At 36.6% G+C, this 24,283-nt stretch overlaps 1 protein-coding gene across 4 annotated transcripts in view; it reads right to left on the bottom strand.

The window, feature by feature from the left end:
* Positions 1-7,316: 7,316 nt before the first annotated feature.
* Positions 7,317-24,283, bottom strand: part of scai (suppressor of cancer cell invasion) — a 50,891-nt gene continuing 33,924 nt past the window's right edge. For 2 of the 4 annotated variants that reach the window (XM_058383213.1, XM_058383214.1), the window contains 12 exons: positions 23,599-23,695; positions 23,267-23,365; positions 22,163-22,315; positions 20,375-20,515; positions 20,181-20,282; positions 16,696-16,774; positions 16,082-16,181; positions 15,888-15,969; positions 15,462-15,534; positions 13,972-14,145; positions 13,713-13,813; positions 7,317-10,155 (listed from right to left, as the gene is read on the bottom strand). In XM_058383213.1, the coding sequence (XP_058239196.1) occupies positions 10,009-10,155; positions 13,713-13,813; positions 13,972-14,145; positions 15,462-15,534; positions 15,888-15,969; positions 16,082-16,181; positions 16,696-16,774; positions 20,181-20,282; positions 20,375-20,515; positions 22,163-22,315; positions 23,267-23,365; positions 23,599-23,695 (1,348 nt within the window). In that variant the 3' untranslated portion in view covers positions 7,317-10,008. Of the gene's footprint in view, positions 10,156-13,712; positions 13,814-13,971; positions 14,146-15,461; positions 15,535-15,887; positions 15,970-16,081; positions 16,182-16,695; positions 16,775-20,180; positions 20,307-20,374; positions 20,516-22,162; positions 22,316-23,266; positions 23,366-23,598; positions 23,696-24,283 lie in introns of all 4 variants that reach the window. The other 2 variants (XM_058383215.1, XM_058383216.1) reach the window with 2 other exon arrangements.

Here is a 24,283-nt window from a genome sequence, read left to right as displayed (position 1 = left end):
AATCCTCAAATGCTTATCATTTGCGACAGTGTGCCACAATCAAAAACTTAGTCCTTTGCATTCGTTTGAAGTCTGTGATTAAAAACAAATAGTTTTTTTAAATGAAACTTGGACTTGATGGCAGAATGTATTTCTGCACTGCATTTCCCCTTGGATCAGTGCGTTACACTATACCTCAACGGTTAGATGAAATCATTGTCATAACTATAATCTATACCTGGGGAAGCTGGGCATTTTCCATCAGGTTTTGTTCTCCAGGCTGCAGGTTTTCATTCCAGCTAAATAGGAGGCATAGCTGATAGTTGATTGTTTTTCAGAAATATTATTAAAACCTGATGTTAATGGGGGAGAGGAAATTCATTTTTAATTAGAAATTAAAATTACCAACTTTCAAATAAGTCAGAATTATTAAAACTTCAATTTTAGTGAAGAACGATAATAATCAGTGACTTGGTTTCAGAAGGTTTAGTTTTGAATAGTTTGACCTTTGCAATATTAAAGTACTAACCACAAGAAGACAAGATGTTCAATAATATAGAATTTAGTGTATTAGAAAAGACTAAAGAACAACTATTGATATATGAATTTTTTATTAAAACTGGCAAGAATTTAGGGTGATACCACATATTGTATTGCTGAAGGCAATGCTTTAAACAAGAAATTCAGTAAAGGTTAAGTAAAACATGCTAAATAATGATTCAAAGTGAATGAAGATCAAAGTAAGTGATCTTTACTTTGTAGCATAAAAGACTCTATGAGGAAAATTCACAGATTTATGAATTTGCACAGTGACAGAATATAAAAGTAAACTTTCAGGGGGAGAAACACATTCACTTGTAATTTTTCACCTTTGGGAGGTAAGCATTTTTTAAATTTAATTTCTTAACTTTCTTTAATTATGAGAGAAAAGCAGACCTTCTCTCCAACTTAGGCCTGGCCTGAGAGAGAGAGAGAGAGAGAGAGAGAGCTTCTGTCATTTACAGTTCATCCTGGATGGCATTTGGACAGACAAAGGCTGGTTTATTCTTCATGATGGTTTGTTGGCATAACATACTCGTCTTCCAGACTTGCAAATGCTGTAAAGCTGCTATAATAAAAGTTTGCCCCATTTGTGAATGCATGGTACCTACACCAGAATAATCATCAGATCCACCTCAATCCATGAAGTGGTTACTGAAGATTAAAGAATGAATGGATAAATATCACTGGTCATTGACCTTGGTTTTGGAGTACACATTTGCTGTTTTTCCTGTTTTACTAAATCACCTTCAACTCAGGCTGGACTGCTAATGAGCTTTTAATTGATTTATTGAAATTGGTTTGTTGGTAGCAGAGAAAAAGTGCAGGACAAGGGTACTCCAGTACCAGTGATGGGAACCTCTAAATTTATTCCTCTAAATTCTGTTGTCTCATCTCTTAAAAAGTTTTTTTTTCTTTTTGAGGAAAAGTACCAATGATAGGTGGTAATTTTATTGTTTAATTTTGTGTAACTTATTAAAAAATATACCCCATAGGGTAACCTCATAATTTATGCATTTGCTTGTTGCAGCTTGATGGTGCTCACAGAGGCAGAATGTTCAATTCTATATTGTTGCCGTGTGAATGGCATTCTGGCTATTGGTGCTGCAGCCAGTAATTGAATTATTGAATTATTTCAGGGCATATGTTACTTTCTTGGTCTTTATTGTGTGATCAAGCAATAAGGCAGTATAAGCTGAGAATGTATTCCTCTGTGTTGAATAGGGATGGTTTGAAATAAGGATGATATAATAAACATAGATATGTTGCAAAAGCTATTATTTCTTTCTCATGTTCTTTTAAATAACACAGCTACAATAAATACATGTAGTTGATCCCCTTATTAGATTTAATTGTAGACTGGATAAAATAATAATAAATTTTTATTTTCATTCTGTCTTTGCTGGATACAAGCGCTACTGCAACAGAATTATTTTCCTCTATAATAGTTGTCTTGGGGAGCTCACAGGTCTTCAGGCTGTGGTGTTGATTTGAAAGTAATCTAAAAAAAAAAAAAAAAACAGGGTCCCAGTAGGTTTTGTGTTTATTCCTTTAGCAGGTTCCTTAACCTGCTGCAAGGTAGTGGAGACATGATCACAGCTTTCCACATTGCACTCAGAAACCCTCCTGAGCAAGCTCAGATAGTCATGTTGAAGGTGCTTGTCATTTTGGAGCAATGTCATAAAACTTGCCATTAAATCCTTGGACAAGAATGGTGTCTGTCTGCTCATTAAGTACTATATCCTCTTCTAAATCCATTTGAGAAGCCTTTAAACAACATCAGTGATATTTTGTTCCTGTGGCATTTTTTTTTTAAATAAAAAACTAGAACAAGGGATCATCTTCACTAATGGAATTTATAAGTTTTTTTGTGATGGAGATTGATAAATACTCAAGAAAGAAGCAAACACATTCTCCTTTGAAAATTTCTGTTTATTGAGCATTCTGCTAGCTTTCCATTCAGTCTGATCCAGACAATAGACCCCTGACTGACATCATTGTGACATCATTTCAATATCTGTTTAATCTGTGCTAATTAGCTTAGAATCCTCTCTTTGAAGTTGGCTTGCTAACTAAGAATTCTTAGAATATCTATGAATGCTAACAAAGGTTTAGTTTACTAGTTAGGCAACATGCATAATTTACATTTATAATAAACATGCAAGCTCCCCTAAAATATACATCAATAAACAAGCTAGCTAATTCTAAATAGCTTTGTCATGCTCTTACTGAAGAATTGTCTCTAATTCGCCTCTAACTAAATTTGTTTAGCAAATTAGTGTATTGCATCTGGCTTGACAACAGCTTGGGTTTCAGTTACCTGACATCCTCAGTAACGTAACTTTTTTTATGAGTTTTTATGAGATCAATACATGGCCATTCATTGTAGGCTCAACCACTGACTGGGTCCCAAGCCATAACGATCATCTGGAGTTAGACAATTTGAAAGTGTTAACCAAATAACAATCTTTGGCCTTTAATGGTAAGCAGCGGTGTAGTGGATGGTAAACACACGTTTACATACCTTTTTGAAAACAAAATAGTGTTTACTCACCTTTTCATGATGGTTCAGTTGTACACTTGCTTACTGAGCATTATGTAACAGGTCAGTACACAGCATAACCTTCCCCCTCCTCCAGACCTTTGCTTGGAGCACTCCCCCTCCACCCCTGCCCAGGAGTAATGTAGGCTAATGATTTTTAAGTGCGTCATCATGGACATCTGAAAATATTTTTTCAAAATCCTCCAAAATACACGGCTAGATATTTCAAATTGTAACTGGTGGTTGGCAGTTTTGTAGAATGTGGACACTTAACTGCTGGAACAAAAAAATGCACAAATAATATATTTGAGACACTTATTTGCAATAAACAGAGCACAATTTTTTAAAATGTTACACAGTGTATACAGTGTGGGTTCCAGGTTAATCACATGGGGTATTCATGCACAATAGTCACTATAGAATGCTGTTGTAATGGGCTTGTAATTTTTCACTTTTCCCAGGTTTTTTGCTGGAATCAGGATTTGTTGTTGGAGGACCTGCTTCCATCACGCGAGTTATAACAACAAGATAGACTGTATGACGGAATACACTGCCTCATCAAAGCCTAGCTCTCTTCCAGAAGGGAAGAATATTGTCACTGACATTCTTGACTGAAGAATTTGTCTGTGAATTATTTAAGTGGTGTAATGGGCTGTGCTAAAACAAACAATAGAGCTTTAGTAATGTTAAAGTACTTTGTATTTAGTGTATATACATACAGTTGAGGTCATAAGTTTACATGCCCCTTGCTGAATCTGCAAAATGTGAATAGAAATAGAAAATAGAAAGAAATAAGAGATCTTATAAAAGTGTGCTTTGCAGATTCAGCAACTGGCCTGTACACTTATGACCTCAACATTAAACACATACATGCATATATACAGGCTGTTCAGCCATAATATTTAAAACCACTGACAGGTGACATAAATAATATTATCTCTGATTATCTTGCTACAATAGCAATTTCCAAGTGTAGGATGTATGCAGCAAGTGAACAGTCAGTTTTTAACATTGATGTGCTGGAAACAGGAAAAGTTTAAGCAGCAAGTTTGGCAGGAAATGGTGAATTGGGATTGCTAAACATCTGGGTGAGAGTATCTCCAATACACCTGGTCTTGTGGGGAGTTCCCAACTTGCAGTCATTAGTACCTACCAAAATTGGTCCAGGAATGTAAATTCAGGGAACCAGCAAGAGGATCATGGGCACCCAAAGCTCGCATGGGAAGGCTAGCCAGTGTGGTAGGATCCCACAGAAGAGCTTCTTTATCACAAATTGTTGAAAAAGTTTACAGTGGCACACAGGTTGCAGCTTAGGTAGCTGCAGACTGCTAGAGTCCCTATGCTAACATGTCAACCGCTGAAAACACCTACAATGGGTATGTGAGCATCAGTCATGGAATAATGGAAGAAGTTGGCCTTGTCTGATGAAGAATGTGGAACATGACATCATGTGGAAGGCCAGGTGAATGTGTACCACATAACTGGGAATGAGATGGATTCAGGATGCACTATGGGAAGAAGGTGGGTAGTGTTGAGTCCAGATAAACTACACCACTTCACAGCACCCATATTTCCTAATGTCAGTGGTCTCTTTCGGCAGGATAACGTGCCATTCCACACTGCAAAAATTCTTCAGGAATGGTTATGACAGGTCAAAAGGTGGAAATGCAACAGATCTCAATCAAAATGAGCACCTGGATGTACTGGACAAATAATTCATTTACTCACAAATTATAGGACTTGAAGGTTCTGCTGTTTGGTGCCATATACCACAGCACACCTTTAGAGGTGCTTCAGAGCTGTTTTGGTGACTCATTGGGGACTTACACAGTATAAGGGAGGTGGGTTTTAATGTTAATGCTGAGTGTCTGTTAATGTGTGTACATATTTTATATATGTATGTATTTTAATATTGTGTGTGTATGTTTGTGTATACATAAATGAATGGGAGCTTGAGAGCTTTGGTAAGAATACTGCACCATTTAAATATGATGGGGCTGCTCTCTTTTTGTATAGAGAGATAGAAACTGGAGTTATGATTTAAAAGAGATCACACCAAAAGAAGTCAAGGGGATCTCTATAAAGTGCCCAGTACAATAAAGTCATTGGTTCATCGTTGTTTTAATTGCAGTGCAGGTCAACTTGTAGACAGCACAGGACTAACGGTTCCTTTGAACTTGTAGAATATCGACATAACTCAGCACAAATTAAACAAAACAATCATATTTTAATACTCTTAAATAGCATTCTGAAAAACAAAAAGCTTGCATGGTTTGGTTTGACATTTTTCTTGTCCTTTTTTTCTAAACAAGTACAATCTGGCAAAAGATAAGACAACCATAGGAAGCGATTGACATGACAATTGGAGAAGACAATTCAAGCTAATTAACAACTATAATACCCTTTAACTTATAAAGAAAGAGTATTCTCATTATTTTGTTACTTTTAAAATCATCCTGCCCCACAACAGTAGGAACTGCTACAAAAAAACCCCATACTAACCAAGCAATCCTTCAGCTTAGCCTCTACAAACAAGGCATCAATGGCACATTTCCATCTAACTACCATGATGTATATGCACATTAACAATAATAAAGGGTTGTTAGCTAGTTATCACAAACATTATGACCACATATGTCACAGTTTAGGCAGGAACATGCCCTATATATAACTAGCCCACTTAAATATTCAGATGTAGGTTTTGCCATTTAGGGCCTGTGCTTTAGTTATTCCCTATCCAAATTTTCTTAACTTAATGCTTCTCCTACACTAAGTGCTACAAAGTCTCTGACTTATATAAGTGTCAGATGACAACCCCACAAATTTAGAGGGCTGGTTCATGTAATGTCAGTGTCTGACATGCACCACTGACACATGCACACAAATAAATGATATTTAAATGAAGGTCAAGCAGATACAACCATGTGGAAATGGAGGTAACAGAAATGCCCTTCATCTGTTTCCCAGTGCAATGCTCTCTAAACTATTTCCTTTGGTGACTTATATACTCTACAAGGACTGGTAGATGTATAAGCTGTGCTGTGTCTCTGTAAACTTGGCAGTGACAGGATCAATTAAACCTTTTTTCCATGACAGATTGGTCTGTTTGGCAGTGATTTGTAAATATAATATGAGGGAACTTCATTTCAAGATACAATCCCCTCCAATAGATTTGAAAAAGCAAGGTCAATTGTATTTGTTTTGCTACACAGTAAAGACATTCAGGTTTGAGATCAGAAGTTAAATATGCCATCACAGATATGACTTTGTGCAACCATTTCCAGATATTTTCTGTTTGCATCTAGATGTGTTATACGGAACATGGCACCTTTTGTTTGAACCCATATATTTTTAAGTGACTAAAAATATTGGACCTTGTAACTGACAGGCATTCCTTGTTTCCCTGGTATACCCTGTAAAATTGATTGTTTACCAAATTAATAGCTCAGAATGTCAAGTCTGGGTTTGGGCCCTGGGTTTTGTCTGTGAACACTGCATTTGTTAACAAAAGATAACCCAACAAGAAGACTGGATAGCTATCTATGGAAAAAAACAAAACGTCAATTTGTACTGTCCTGAAAAACAAAGAAACCACTGGTATACTAAACAACCAGACAACAAACAGGTCAGTCAAGGAATATACAACAGCAGTTGATGACAGAAACATTGAGAGAGCAGAAACCCAAGAAGAAACCCAAAAACAATGCACATCAAACCTCCACTGGGCGGGGGTGAAGGTATCACTGCAGAAAGAATCGGAAGGCCAGACTGGAATTCACAAAGAAATACAAAATTCTGGAATTAAGATTAACCTCTACTGCAGTGATGGGAAGGCCAAAGTGGTAAGAAATAAAGCTAAGTTGTCTAACCAGATATAAATATCAGTAAAAGAAAGCTGATATTATGATCAGTCATATCATATTCACCTTTTGATCTCAAACCCAAATGTCTCCAGTGTATACAAAAAATTGTGTATATATAGGGTAGATCCCAGAAATGCTGCCTACCTATGTTTTCAGAAAAAGCCTGCTCAACTCATACACAACCACTGCATCACATAAAGCACATGAAACAGCATGGGGAATCTTGTAAATGCTGCAGATAAAACCATGGTGAAATGACTTAATGATATATATATATATATATATATATATATATATATATATATATATATATATATATATATATATATATATATATATATATATATATATATATATATATATATATATATATATATATATAAAAAAAAGAGCATACTAGGGCTTTGTGCTTAGGGTAAAAATATTCATTGTGGCAACTAGGCAGTGAAACTGGTAGCTCTATCACACCAGTGATTTCATATTACTTACATAACAGAATTTGTAAACATACAGTCTATGCAGTAAAAGGGATGAAAATCATCACGCTCCATTTCAGGCCAGCAATAAGAATGGCACAAGCATGGAAAAAAAAAGTCATTTCAAACATGTCCCAACAAATCACAAAACAAGGTCATATTACAATGTAGTAAAGTGCAATGCTTTCATCACAAGATCAAATGGTTTATACTTGTCTGTAGGACAGGTAGATTTAAATGCACTGACTGCTCCATTCATGAACACTGCACAAATGGTGTAATATGAAGTGGCAAATTGTTTCCCCACGTATTAAGTACAACACAAGTCAGATGGACAGATACATCACTTCAGCACGGGGAATAGTGCAGGCATTACAACATAATTTGCCATTTAAAATCCCTTCACAAGAGTTGGCCCCTCCAGGAGGCAAAGGTATCTGTGTCAAAGTAGAAACAATCAAGAGAAATCTTCATCAGAGTAAATACAGAGGGTTTACCACAAGATGTAAACCATTAATAAACCCCCCAAAAGATGAATATTGGACAATAGATGCGAATTTCTGCTTTTACTTCCGGACATTTACATTTAGTTGTGTAAAACTCAGAACATTGCACCTTTGTTGGCAGATCACCCCCTTTTTGAGTGAGCAAAAGTACACATAAAGCAAAATAACTAACATTTCATGTTTGGTTACATATCACTTACTTGCAATAGCTAAACCAATTTGGCAACCCACTGACATCAACAAACTGTTTCTTTATTCTTTCCATGCTTATATTGCAGCCTCTTTCAATTATTTGTTTTGACTTTTTGTCTGTCAATTTCCTCTTCAAGAGGTGGAGAAATGTAGGCTCAAGGTCTGGAGAGTGACCGTCCATTCTTTCCCCTCAAAAAATCCTTTGCTGTGTCTGGCAGTATGAGTTGGGTTATTGCTGCATGATGGATTTCCTTTCAATTAAATTGAATAGATTTCTCTATAAATTGACAGACAGAACGTAGCTATGGATTTACAAAGATATTCTGCTGCTAGCATCATGAGTTACCCATCAATAAAAATCAGTGAGTTTGTTGAAGAAGCAGCCACACAAGCCCAAAAAATGACTCTACATCCACTGGTCTTGAATGACAAGCATGTATGTTTTGGATCATGAGAACATCCTTACATTCCCCACACTTTGGCCTCTACATCACTTTGATAGAGGTTAATCTTAGTTCTAGAACTTTTGTGGCTCATCTCCGTTTTTCTTTATGAATTTCAACATCTGGCCTGTTCATTCTTACTTGCATCTTATTGGCATTGTGTGTGTGTATGTGTGTGTGTGTATCTATATCTATAGATCTCTGGCTCTCTTATATATATATATATATATATATATATATATATATATATATATATATATATATATAGAGACATAAATGCATGCACACACACACACACACACACACATACAGACACATACTAAGTTGTACATTGAATGTTATTAAATGTTATTTATGTGTCCACCACACAGGTTTAGGAATCAGGGTGTATCTATAGGCTACATGGACCACAAAATACTAAGACATGCAAAATTGTTCAATTTGTTAAAATGCTACTGGCCGAAAAAAAGGCATTTGGTTTTAAACCAGCTTCAGAAGGCCAGCCTTGAGTTCACAGTACACATGAAACAATAATGTAGATTGTAAGCAAAATATATCAATTAACAAGTCAAGTAGTGTAAAAGGCATCGGAAAATCAAAGGAAACAAATGGATGTGTGTCCTGTGCTATTGACATAACACATGAAAATTACAGGAGACAAAACAGGATATTATGGCTGTCAGTATGAGATACAGATACTCAAATAAACTACATCATGATGGGACTTACTGAGATATTGCAGGTATCATCAGAAGTTTCATAACGTTAACTGACTCCAGTGTTACAATAGCTAGTTAACATCTGTTTTGTATGTTTAATTTTTCAGCTTTTTCTTTGTTAAATAATGCTTTGTAGAATTTAAAAAATGAAGCGGTTTTTAAAACTTTCACTGGCAGTTTTGTTAGCAAATCTAAACATTGAGATAAATATCATGTATTGTGAAAATAGCTCTGAATATTACAGTTTAATATTTTAATCATGTGTCCCAACCCTTGCTGTAGTTTTCTATGAAAGAATCTGAGAAGCAAGCTACCAGTCAGTATTATTGTGGAGTTGTTCAATATTTCTTGAATGAGCTTAAGTGCTCTATATTTTACTTCCTCTGGTCTCCCTTTCTAAAACTAACAGCTGCCTTTAGCAGATTTTATGTCTCTGTAGCTGCACAATAACACATGCAGGTATAAAACAATGTCCAATCTTGTACCTTAGGAGCTATCTGGCATGAAACTATTGTGTGCAACTCTTTGAATTTTTTTCTGAAAATGGCAAAAATGCTATCTGACCACAAAGATGAGACACTCCTTAAATTGTTAAAAACTATCTAGATCTAAATCTATAGAGTTTAAGTTAAACAAAATACCAGCAACTTCATTCTGGAGGATCTACAGACCAAATGTGTGAATGTGCCCATATGAGCACATATGGGTGGGGCACAGTGGGGCACAGTGCTACTGTGCCACAAGGCAGTCAGTAGTTATCCAGCATGCCATCAAAAAAGAGGTTTTGCACATCCAGCATAGCTGCTAGCTCCATTATGTGTTTCTGCAGTAGGCTGCTCTCCACCATCTCCTGTTTGGGCAGCTGGGGGTACGATTCTGGAAAACTCTGTGCTTCCTGTTTTACAGAGAAAACACACAACTGAATTAAAGAAAAGTTTCACAGTTTCATTATTTAGATCACACAAAACATCTCTGAAAAACTATTTTACTGGGATTTAAACTTACTGCACTAAATGAACACAAGTCATAATTCAGGGTAAAGTCGATACTAACATGTTTAGAGAGGATTTGGGTGCAGGTTAGGTATGTAGAAACTAGTAAATTAACTAAGTTGAACTAAGGAAAACTGAGCCATTTTGTCTAAAAAAAAAAAGCAAACAAAACTAAATACAGTCCAACATCCAGGTAAAGCCATTACTGTGACAAGGGACATTGGTGCTTACTTAGGGACATAGGCTGCTTTTCATCAAGAGTAACTGCCATTAATGGCAAAATGAATAGAGCCAAATGTAAGCAAATTGTTAAGGAAATTGCATTTAGGGTGAAAACACTGTTCCACCAGTACAATAAACCAAATCACAGGGTAAAAACTACAGGTGAATGAACAAGTCAAAGCCCAGATGTAAATCCGAAAGAAAATCTGATGCATGACCTTAGAAATTCTATCCAACAACATTCTAATTTTGCAGTGTTCAGGAGGATTTGTTTTGGGGAATGGAAAAAAAAATCCCCCAAAAAGAATGTGCAAAACAACACAAATCTGTAACTTCAGCAAGAAAACAATTCAGACTAGGACTGAATACAATCACTCAAGCAATTCTTAGATGTTTCATTTAAAAATAATTCTGAGGACATCTTCATACTTCATAATATATACATTTTGCCATGTTAATGTGTCAAACATACATTCACATATGCTAGTGCAGAAAGGCTTATCAATAGACTCCTAGGGTGATCAACCATCACCATCTGACCCTACAAAACTTGATCAGGTGACTGAATACTTATCAGTGCTTTGCTACACTCTAGAAAATGTAGATCCACTCAGATACAACTAGCATCCTGGTATAACAATCACACTTGCAACTTAAAACAGACTACTAGAAAATTAGAACATAAATGGCATCAAACTAAATTGGTAGAGTTTCCAGTAGTGTGGAAGGAGAGTCTCTTGAGATACAGAAAATCTATACATACTGCTAGATCTCTCCAACCTAAAATAAAATGAACAAAAGTAATCCTAGATTTTTATTTAATAATGCACACAATCAATATGCAGCAATAATGACAAGGGCAAATTTGAAAATACAAGGCAGAAAAAAAATCAGAATATGAATTTAAAACCTGAAAATTTGATAGCTAAACTTGTAGATACAACTATATCAAATCATAATTAAGAATGCTTCACTACCCTCTAAGAGACTTATCTAATTTCCACTTAGAAATCATCAACTTACATACTAGCTCCTTCACCTACATGTTTTTTTTTTTCAAACAGAAAGTACCAGTGGCAATTGACCCCGTTCCAAAATCTTTTAAACAAGCAGATATCAAACTCAGCAGTTATGTAGGCTCAGGTCTTATTTAACTGATTGTTATCAGTTTGCAGATTGAAATGGTGACTTACCAAGTTATATATATATAGTCCTTATATATGCTACCTCTGGGTAAAATTATTAAGCTTGGTATTAGTTTCCACTGTTACACAGTTATAGGTTTCCGGAAAAAGCAGGTAAAAGGCACCAGTTTAACAAAGTTGAGAAATGTGTAAGACCTTAGACAGTAGATGCTTATTAACATAACCCCTACTTAATCTTGACAAGTTTTAAAGTAGTGATTGTACTAGGACCACATGCAGCCAGCAGTAAGCTTTCTGATTACTCAGTAAAACTGGATGGCCTTTCTGCTCCATCTTGAGAGACTTCAGGAAAGAACTGAAAGCCATTTGACTAAAAGGCAGGAGGAATCACTGAATGGAAGTTTGAAAATGATTACAAGCTACATTATAATACACTTCAGTCACCAGATCTCAGCTAAATTGAACCTATGTGAGATTTTGGTCCAGTGGGTTAGACAGTACACAGATCAGCCATAAACTTAAAACCACCTGATATTGTGTAGGTCCCCCCGTACCACCAGAATAGCTCTGACCTATCGAAGCAAGTGTCCCACTTGACCTCTGAAATTATGCTGTGTTATCTGGTACCAATACATTAGTAGATCAGATTAGTCCTGTAAGTTACAAGGTTAATCCTCCATGAATCAGACTTGTTTGTCCCGCACATCCCACAGATACTTGATCAAATCAATGTGGGATTTTAACGTCAAACCATATCTTTATTTTCCTCAAACCATTCCATTTCTTTGCAGTGTGGGAGGGCACATTATTCTGCTAAAAGACACCACTGACATTAGGGAATACAATGTGATGTGTAGGGGTGTACTTAGTCTGCAACATAGTTTAAGTATATGGTAAGTAACATCAGTAAGCCTTGGGTGCTTATGACCCCATTTCTGATTCACAGATTGTCCTTCCTTGGATCACTTTTGGTAGGAAATAACCAAGGATGCATACTGGGAACACTCTACAAGACCTGACTTTTTGGGGATGCTATGACCTAGTCGTAACATCCATACACACCAGCATCATAATTTGGCCCTCATTAAAGTTGCTCAGATCCTCACGCTTTCCCATTTTTCCTGATTCCAACACATCAGTGTTGGGAATTGACTGCTCACTTGCTGAATAACATATCCCACCAGCTATTTTGGCGGCACAACAGGGACCTACACATTATTAGGCAAGTGGTTTGTTAAGGCTGATGTATACATATAAAATTTATATTAGATAAATTTGAATGGTCCTGAGGTAAAATAGCATCACTTATATCACTGTCCGCACATTTTACTCATGTTTTACTTTTGGTCACTTTTATATTAAATGAATAAATGTAAATTTCTTAGGGCACTTTCACACCTAATAGAACTGTAAAATAACAGAGCAATTTGGTTTGCTTCATTTGATATTTGATTTGGTCTAGTATGGCGCTGCACATACATGAATGAAACGTAAGCTAATGAAAAGCAAAAGCTAACTCGTGTTAGGCTGAAATTGTAGTTGTAAAACTTTTTCATTCAATAGACAGAATTACAGCAACGGAAAATGGTAAGTCTTTGTCAAGTGCATGCAGACCTAAAATCACCCAGCAGGGACTAAATAGATGATTAGATAGTTATGGAAATAACAATTTTAAAACATTTAGCATATTACAGCCAACATTTATTTTCTTTTATGCTATGGTCCAAATATGCCTAAAACATAGCATTTCTGCGATTTTATGGGACAAGATCTAATGCGCAGCTTGCAGCTACAAATGAAAGCTGAATACAAGCCCATAAACATGACATTTTTGTTCACTTTCTTATAGTAAGGCTACCTTGCTCAGATGCTCTCAGACAGGTTGTTTGTTTTCACCTACTGAAACAAACCACACCAAGGGGTAAAAAACAGGCCAGGTTTCCACCCTAAAGAATTAAATGAAGCATAACTGAAAGTACCCTGATAACCATGTTTATTTTAAGCCTGCTTTGAGTCTAGCCCCAGATTTAGCTAGCATATGAAAACATAGGAAGTGTGTTCACATGGATATCCAAACTGGAGTGCTGTCTTACCCGGAAGAGCTTGTGTAGCCGGAGAGTGGCACAGCAGAACACAAACCTAATCATCAGCAGCCTCAAAAACTCATCACCATAGAACTGCAAAAAAGCCTGATCTGGAATAAAAACAAAATAACGGATATTCATTCATGCCCCTATTCGTGCATTTATCCACTTCCTTAAAGAACTTGCTCCAGTTTATTTTTCAGTTTATTACATAAAATGCATAGTAATTTGATAAGAAAATAACAAGACTCTAATGGTCTGTGGTTACCAATGGCTCGGGAGCTGGTGAGCATCTGACCGATGTCGTGAGAAACTTTGCGCAAAAACTCCTGGGCCTTTTCCCATAAACCCTGCCGCATACTGGTCATCCCACAGACAGACAGAAAGCCCATTAAGGGATTGTAGAGAAAAAGAGTGAAGAGACTCCCATGCTGAGACTGGTCTAAAATGCAGACAAGAACATTAGTTTCTTTTCTTCTAAATTCTATAGAAATCTAAATGCCAATATAATAATGAAGATTAAGCCCTCATCCTTAAAGAAACATTCAGATGAAAAATCAAATTTACACAATATTAAATGTATCCCTAATGACTTTAATCATATTTGATTTTTCTTTAATTAATTGGATCATGTAACTAACAAGCAATGGAAGTGTCTTTCTCAAATCCATCTCAAATGAAATCCTTTAGCTATGGCTTTTTAATAATGGATTTAATTATGTTCAATGGGATTTTTGACAGTTTGAGAACTTTAACCCACTCCTTCCAGGAACCGTTGTATTTATATACAGACAAGTTATTATACGAGAAATAATTCATGGGCTCCACAGCACCAAGGCTGAATACAACGATTGTACTATTTTATTTGTAAATAAAATGTATAAAATATTGTTTTCTCACTTCAGTATTATATGAGCTATTTAGTCTTGTTTTGTGACATACAACAGAATCCCAATTAAGCCCTTTCCAGATGAGATTGTAACAGTGACGTGCGGTAAGGTTCGTGGCCGGTGAGGCACTGACTCTTTCAGAGTCATATTTACAAACATACAAATTCAATAAAGTAGCTTAAATTCACCATACAACTGACTGCTTGCACATTGATTAATCACTATTTATTAATTCCTGTTTTGAGTGGAAGTCCAGTTTTATGAAAATTTTAAGCTTTGATATAGAATCTTCCATTTTTGATGTCAGAGAAAAATTTAAAATAAGCAGACTGCTGCGACACACTAGCTGATTTATCAACGCTTGTCATCTCTGTGGAGAAGAAGAGCAACAGCAGAGCAAGAATAAACCCGTGGGCTCATGCATACCCCCTTCAGTAAGGCAGAGGTACAGGCTGCCTCACCTCATGAGTTTTTTGTCAGATCAGCAAGTCTAAATATGTTATATACATACATTACCTAGACTATGTAAGTGAGGACATGTCTACAAACATTATATTGGTGACATACAGAGAGATAGCAACAGGTACGCGTCAACTGAACACATTCAATTCAGTTTGAAATGTGAGGCATCTGGCACCTTGCATCCCTTAGCTGATTACATACATTTGGGGTAAATTAGATTTTAGATGTTTCACTTTAGCAGTTCTTAATGTCTATTTCCGATTATTTGGAAATTATTTAATTCCAATTTAAATTTAAACCCCATTGCTTTTTTAACATATGATGCATATCCATTAGCAAAGAACAAAACAACATGCAGCACTAATAAGATACATAATAAAATAATAACAATAAAAAGGAGCAGAACCTTGCATGCTCTTTGGATAGACGGTAGGGGAAAGTAGGCACACCAAAGGCTGGCCAAACAGATTACAGAAATTCTATAGAGGCAAACAAAGAAAGATGACATATTAAAACCTGTTTTATAATATTAATGAAGAAATATTTTACAAATGTTTTACATTTTAAAATGGCCACATGGAGGCCCTCTTCCACAGCTGTCTGTATCTGTCAAACCTATAAATGAAAAATGGAGCCAAATCTTTCTGTTTTAATTGTTAGCTCCTTTCTAGTAATTATATTTTATTTCATTTAAATAGAAGCACTATCATGCACATTTTTAAATCTCCATATAATCCCTAAAATTGTTTAAAGATGATGCTGTAGGTCATCAGTTTAAATAATCTACAAACATGTGATTGGCTTTGTGTGTGTATTAATGAATTAAATTTACCTTGTAGGCCATGCTGTTGGATGAGTCCACAATTATAAACAAGGGCTTCCTGGTAAAGGGGTAGAGGTCTCCAGGATGAAGGCTAATGTTTGTGTATATACGAAAAAGCAGCATTACTTGCTGGATGCAAAAAGATGTTAAAAAGTGCTAAAGATTTCATGTTGTGTAACCAATGATTATGTGGGACTGTTTACCAGTGCATCTCTTTCTGGGCCTGGTTTCTCTTCTGCACTGCCTCGCCATTTACTACATCACGATTCGTGTTGGTTAGAACTCCTCCAAAGTCATAGGGTCCTGAAAAGGTCACAAAGAATACAGATTTTAATACAACATTCAGCCTAAATGTTCTTCCTGTTGCTCATGAGACCTTGATTTCAGAGCAGCATTTTGGGAGGAGTTTTCTGGGTCATAAAAAAAGATTGGTCTCTGAAGAGTTTAAGACTCTGACCTCATTAATAGGCTAGAATGGTGAAATACTTCATCATAAGATTGTCTACCTAATGTAAGCAAGGGAAGTCTATTGATCATAAGCTGAAGGAGTGACTGGGGGATGGTGTGTGTGTGTGTTTGTGTGGCTGGCTGGCTAGAAAGAGCAGCTTGATGACAGTTGATGTATTAACCTTTCAAGAGCTGTCTGTATCACTGGATTAAAGAGAAACATTACCCCACTTGCTTTGTGTCTTACCATCTAGGTGGAGTGTGTGAAACAGTGAATTCTAAAGTTATCCCACAATCAATAATTAAAATAAAAGGCTATTCAGAGATAGCAACAAACACAACAATGGAGAAAAAAGTTGAGTGAACATGCCTTCATATTCCACACGTCCAGCCGGAAAGACCCCAGTAGCTGACAGATATACCAGGAGAACACTATTGGCAGGTAGCTCCTGTTAAATAAACCAAAAATGACATAAATCATAAATAAACAACCAAATAGCTACAAATATCTATTTCAGGTCCTGAAATATTTTGCAATCACACCATGTTTAGGCTTCACCAAAAGTAGAAATAAATGGAGTCATGCGCCCTAAGGCTCCAATGCCTGAACAGTCACCCAAAACCTTTAATGTTGCATATGACAGAAAGGTGTCAGAACACAGTGCATAGCCCCTGCTGAGTTTGGGGCTGCAGACCCACAGACTGTGCTCATGTCAACTCGTGAACATAGCGAAAAGTGTCTACATTGGGCACATGGATACCAGATATAGCAAGAAGGAGGCCTAGCCTGAAAAATCAGGGTTACATCATGTGGACAGCTGGGTGTATGTGTGTGTTACCTGGGGAAGAGATGGCACCAAGATGCACTATGGGAAGATGGCAAGCTGGCAGAGACAGTTTAATGCTCTGACCAATGTTGTGCTGGGAAACCTTGGGTCCTGGCATTAATGTGGATGTTACTTTAACACATACCACCTACCTAAATATTGTTGCAGGCCAAGTACACCCCATCATGTTAAAGGTATTCCCTAATGGCAGTGGCCTATTTTAGAAGTATAATGCAACCTACCACACCACAAAAACTGACAACTGTGTTCGAGGTGTCAAACTGGCATACAAATTCCCCAGATCTCAATCTGACTAAGCACGATAATGTGCTGGACAAGAAAGTATGATCCATTGAGTCCCCACCTCACAACTTAAAGGATCTGCTAAATGCTTGGTGCCAGATATCACAGCACAGCATTGTGTGGTGGCACAAAGGGGACCTACACAAGATTAGGCAGGTGGTTTGTTATGGCAAGTGTTGTTCTGGTTAATGTTATGGCTAATCTGTGTATGATTTATGCTGTTACATACATTGTATAATAGTCTAAGTCAAATTCTTATGTAGCTTACACTTTTGAAGCTTTTTGATTTTTTTACATTCAGTACAACTTTTACTTCAGTACTATAGAGCAACTAAAAACATAAGTGAAAAAAGAATGTGCTTTCATGCCAAAGCAGGATGCATTACCCAAATCCACATAGACATATGTGTTAACACAGTGATAACAAAACAAGAGATGATGACATACAAAGAAAAATAATTCCACACAATGGATAAAGTGTGAGATGTCCCAAAACAGATATAGAATATTATCTAGAAATCTGTCCAGTCGCATTACTTAGGTTAGTGTATGTGTACTGCCACACCACAATACTACTACACTAGTTTACCAACATATATACAAACATTAGTAATGCACAACTTGTTTTAAACCTGCCTAAGTTCTCCCACCTCACCCCACTGCTGCGTTCCCTCCACTGGCTTCCGGCAGCTGCACGCATCAAATTCAAAACACTGATGCTTGCCTACAAAGCCAAGAATGGACCAGCACCATCTTACTTCAAAGATCTTATTACTCCTCACACTGCAACTCGCTCCCTCAGATCAACTAGCACTGCTCGACTGGTCCCACCATCTCAGGGTAAAAGGAAAACTCTTCTCTGTTCTGGCACCTAGAGGTCCGTACAGCCGAGTCACTGACTGTTTTCCACCTGCAACTGAAGACCTACCTTTTCCTAAAACACTTAAACTAGCTCTTATTTTTTCCCTGTTTATGTATTGTTATATGTTGTATGTACATATTTAATATAAAAAAAAACACAAATATATTCATTGATAGAAACTTTAAAGCACTTTTGTATTTCGCTCTGGATAAGAGCATCTGCCAAGTGCCAGAAATTTAAATGTAAATGTAAATCGCAGGTTCAGACTGTAATGATTTTAAAGCTACCTGTTTCGGTGGCAATTATACTCTTACTTCCGTCAATTACACCAACGCTTGCCAATTGTGGGCATCTGTGATTTCATATTTTTGAAAGAGGGTGGACAACCCAAGTGTGTTACTAAGACCTAAGACACATGAGGAGCAGTTCAATAAGATGCAGTTGGTTGGTTTCCAATTTGTTGTGAAATGGGGGCTGTTGTATAAAGCTGCTTGCTGGGTGGAAATTGGCAGCTGACTAAACTGGGGAGGAAAATTGGGGTGCAGGAGACTTTTATTTATAATTTTTTTTAAGAATCAACTCTCATTAATGTAGAAAAACTGGCTACATTGATTAAACTGACTTTTTTGACAATCAATCTACACAAAATAATCCCAAGGCAAAATAAGATTTTAGAATAAATAAAAAAAACATTCATTTATATAGCATTCATTACTTGGTAAAACACTTCAGAATATGCTGATCTGAGATTTTGATGCATAACATTCTATAAAGTTTACAACGGGGCAAAAACATTAAACAACCGGTGAGAGGAAGGCTGAAACACCTTACTGATGATAGAAATCGATAGATCAGACTGGTTTGAGCCAGTCTGGTTTGAACACCATCTATAATCATGGTCAGCAGAAACGCATTTCACACAATGCACATCAAATCTTGGGCTACAACAGCAGAAGACCACATCAAGCTACACTTCTCTCAGCCAAGAACAAAAATCTAAGGCTATCATGGGCAAAGACTCACCAACACTAGACATCTAAAGACTGGAAAAATACCAGGAAATACTGGAAAAAGGTGTTTTTCCCCCCTAATCTATAACTGCAGTTTGGGTAATTCTGTGCCAATAATCATGGTCATGGACATTCTCAATCATCTGAGAATATTGTGGAAATGGTCAATAAACTAATGAAGACTGTACAATATGTGTGTCCATCGTCCAGTTAGATACAAAAGGACCAGTGGAGCTTTAATCCTTGCTCAAATATGACTAAATTTATTAACAAAAATGGCCTTACATTTCTCATAGTCCATAGTTAAACCACAATCAGCTGAGGTGGTGGCATTTATTAGGTGATCAAACAAAAAATGTAGTGCTGTGATTATTTAAAGAAATCGAGCATTAAAAATAGAAACAAAACCATGTCGTTGTACAGGGACAGCCTTTCATGTTTATCACATGTAAATAATAAACCTGGAGTCCTGAAAGGTGAAACAAGATTGTGGAAGTCTACAAAGAGTGGCTTAGATACTACAAAATGGCTTAGATACTGGGCTGACATACACTGGGACATACACACACATATGTGCCTTTCTATGTATATAATCACAGCTAACAGATTGCATTTTAGCCCAATTTGGAGTCCCTTTGCTTTGTTTGTGCTTTGTAATTGTGGAATATTATGTGTGTATTCATTAATCAATTACAAAGACAATTTACTCTATTGCAAAAACACGATAAAATGTGCAAAACCCAGTGAATTTAGATTTGTAAATGTTTGATCGGGTCGATCAATGTAAGAAACAACTACAGAGACAAGCAGTAAGACATAAACAAAGGTGATGTGTGAGGAAATATGTGCTGACCTTGAAGGAGGCTGAAAGGAAGGTGTAAAGTTGGCTGAAGGTGGGCTTGTATAGAAGGTATTTGTGAGGGTTCTCCCGCTTGGCTGGCTTTTCGTTGGGCTCCTGGAAAAAGAGAGAGATGAAAGCCTAAGAGAGTGAGAGAGAGTGAAACTGATGAAAGGGAGAGGAATAAGAGACGAAAAAGAACACTCAACGGTGAGAGAGATGGGGAGAGTGCAAGAGTCTTCTCTTACAAGTGTCCCTGGTTTGGTGGTTTGGGTGGCAAGATTCACTGGTTCTCGCTCGAGGGCCTGGAGCATGCGAAACATGTCGATGGTCAACTCGCTGAACTTCACCTGAGCAAAGAGATTTTTAAGATCACGTTGCTTGTGTTTTTAAATTTAATTGCTTGTATTTTAAAGCTGCTAAATGTAAGATTTTAAATTTGTAAAAAAATGTAAACATTTTCTCTGTTGTGTTTTTGCAATTTGCGGAAGCCTGAATTAATCCCACTTCTGTACACGATAACATACAGAGAAAATAAAGGCTGCACACTGAATTACGTAGTAGAAATAAAGAAATATTAAAACACACACAGACATAAAAATGAAATAATAACTGCTACACTTTAAATTATAAAATCCAAATCAACCATAGTTTTTCTGTATGAGCATAATACAAATCATAATCACATAAAAACAGTGTAATTGGTATCCACCTTTTTTCAGTGTCTGCCAGTTTGAAGGTTTTTGTGCAAGACATCTGTTTAGCCATTTCCACTTATTTCAGCTGACTAGTTTGTATACATCACATCAATCAACACTGCCATTTAACATCTCATGTATAATATTAATAATTATGGATTCACAAAAAAATCTATTGTGTGTTCAGTTAGGGCTTGCCTTAATAACTGGAACAAGCAAAAGGTTTTCTAAGAGCAGTTGTATTTTTATCCTAAACTACAACTGTATGTGCATGTGAAATGCCATAGAATCTCCATCCAACTGTCCAAAATAAGCACTTCAGTTTTGGTTATAGCTTTAAATGTATAGAAGACAGTATACAGTGTACACACACTTTTCACTTGGAAAGAAGATGTACAAATGAATACTATATACAGAGAAGTATCTGGGCTCCAATACTTCATGAAAAACTCTGAGATAGCATATTATCAGGAGGATATCAGAACATAAAGGTAAATCAAACTACTGTCTCTGAACACCAGCTGAGGTAGATTCATTTATTTAATGAGTCAGACTTGAGAGACTGGCTTGCTTGCAAACTAACATTAAAAGAAACAAAAAAACTAACAAGAACTAACATTAAAAAATTCTTGCAACTGACAAAGTAGAGGTGGGAAATGGAATTGCTCTACTTCTACTTATTAAAGTCCAAAAATACTTGGAAATGACCTTCGGTATCCAAATATAAAGTATTGTAAGTTATTGCAGTTAATGGACATTTTCTATTAAGGAAACCTAAGTGACTGCAGACAAGAGTTAGCTGGTCATGTGTTTCCTACACAGGTCTCCTTAAATAAATACAGAATAAAAAAATAAATGCATAATGAGAACAAATAACAGCAATAATTTACAGTATTTTCGCTACTTTACTAATTTACAAGCAATAACTTACAAATCAAATTAGAGGTCTCACACAAAAAGTGGAAGAAAACACTATTACTTATTTCCATGTTGCAGAATCACCACATTTTATGAAGTACACTTCTAATTACTCTATGAACCACTGCAGCTGCTTCAGAGCATTACAAGGCCTCGGACCATTTCTTGAACACACTTCCACAAGAGAAAATCTGTTCCTAATTTTCTAACAATTTTAACTAATAATTTTTAACACCCATATTTGGGTGTGATGGTCAGGTTTCCACATACTTTTGGCAATACAGTGTATAGTAACCACTAAAACAATAGGAAATTTTCTCCAGATTGCTTCAACATCTCTTAATGTTTAATGTTTAAGATGTTTCAGTCCCTACAGTTTACCTGACTGTTGCAGTTGCCGACAATGAGGGCGTCAGCCAGTGTCAGCTGCCCAACCACCATGCCAGGCTCAAGCTGGGGCACACCCCCTTCCTGCAATCGACTGGACTTGACCACCACTGCATTGTCGTCATTCAGAATCATAACAGGATCAGCCTAAAGAAACATAAAAAAGTCATTATCCAAAAAGACAAACAAAATGAACCACTGAAGCATTTATAACACATGAATAAAATACTCCAAATAAAAGACACTAATATTTTTTTTAATCAGAATATCACAGCAACTGCAGATTGAGTGAATTTTTATATATTTACCCCACACTTTTCCATTTATACATTCATGGGAAAATAAAGCATACCCTCCTTTAATTCTATGTTTTTATTTATCAGGGTCTAAATAACAATTGTGTGGTCCGCACCAACTTCTATAAACAAACAAATTTAGTGTTCTGGAGCACTCAGACATGTCTACATCATGCCAAGAAAAAAAAGGATATCAGCAATGACCTCAGATAAGCCATTGCTACTGCTCATTAATCTGGGACAGATAATAAGGCCATCTCCATATAATTTGAAAGCACTATTCTACTGTGAGAAGGACTGTTATATAAAGGGAGAGCCTTCATGACAGTTGCAAATCTTCCCAGGAGTGTGTTTCCCAGCAAACTCAGTCCAACATCAGACAATTTGATGCTCAGTGGGATATAAAGAAAAACACAAGAGCAATGTAATGTAATGTAATCTACAGGCCTCTGAAAGCATATTAAATGTTCATGACAGTACAATCTGAGAAAAGAGCAAATAAGCATAGATTTCATGATAGGATGGCTAGGAATAAGCTCCTTCTCTTTCTAAGAGAACATGGCAGGAAGACTTGCATAGAGGTTCATATCTAATAGAGTCATAAAGGTTCTTGAACAATATCCCTTAGACAGTTAAAACCAAGGTGGGGATGTGTGGTCATCATGTGCAGCACAATGTTTGGTAAAAAACCAAACACAGCATATCACCTGAAATGCGCCATACCCACAGTCAAACATGGTGGGGTTAGGGTGGTGATGATTTGGGCTTATAATCGTTTTCTATCCTGATTCAGAAGTCTTACCTCCACAAAAGCAGCAACCTCCTGCAGCACCAGGTTCCACTCTAACTGGTCCTCTGTGTTGAAGCGCTGTGTGTAGTCTTCAATCTCTTCTGAAAGCTCCTGCACAAGCATTGAGCACTGTATTAGCTTTTGAACTCTACCAACATTAAAGCAGATAGTATGAGGACAGCAAGATGTTGATAACGATGATGATGATGACAATGATGATGATGAGATTAAATGCACAAAATGTGACTAACACTGCACTGCACTGAAGCTGCTAGAGAAGATGGCTAAATGTCTCTACATTTGAATCAGGGTAATTCTGAAATGGCCCACAGTTGGGAAATTACCTTGACCAAAACTTTTACCAGGTCCATTTTGTTGAGCAGCAAACACACTACAATGAAGCGGGCATAGTACCTCAATTTCTTCACCACCAACTCGGGCCTATGAGGAGAAAGCAAGCAGTGAGGAAAAGAGAAGTTTGGAAAGAGGGAAAAAGAAGTATGATAGGGAAAATGATGAGAGAAATATAGGGGAGTCAATGGAGGGAAATGGGGAAAGGGGTTCAGAAGAGAGAGCACAAAGAGAAAAGGAATGAGAGAACGAAGAATAGAGAACGACAGAAGAGAGATGACAGCAAAAACAATCACACAGACAAACAAAGGGACAGAGTAAAAAAAGAGAGCAAGTCCACAGAAAATTTCACACAAATTTCATATTCATTTAGAAAAATATGAAAAAATATGTAAATATGTAATATATGTAAATCATGTGATACTCTAAAGAAAGTTTCAATCAATTTCAAACTCTGAATCTTTCTCGTACAATTAACATTCTAACAATTCTGTATGGAATCAGATTTTACTTTTTTAAACACTAAATGAGTATGAAGTCACTTTGACTTTGAGGGCCCTCACATGTTAATGCTATGCTCTAACCATGTTAATGCTAGCAATGGCCCAGACTCATAATTAGGGTCAGACAGCAAAACTCCAGAAGTGAGAGCATATACACCAACCAGCCATAACATTA

Source organism: Hemibagrus wyckioides, linkage group LG28 (genome assembly GCF_019097595.1).
Source record: "Hemibagrus wyckioides isolate EC202008001 linkage group LG28, SWU_Hwy_1.0, whole genome shotgun sequence".
Lineage (NCBI taxonomy): Eukaryota > Metazoa > Chordata > Actinopteri > Siluriformes > Bagridae > Hemibagrus > Hemibagrus wyckioides.
Note: the sequence above shows the minus strand (reverse complement) of the source record. Positions and strands in the feature narration are given on the sequence as shown.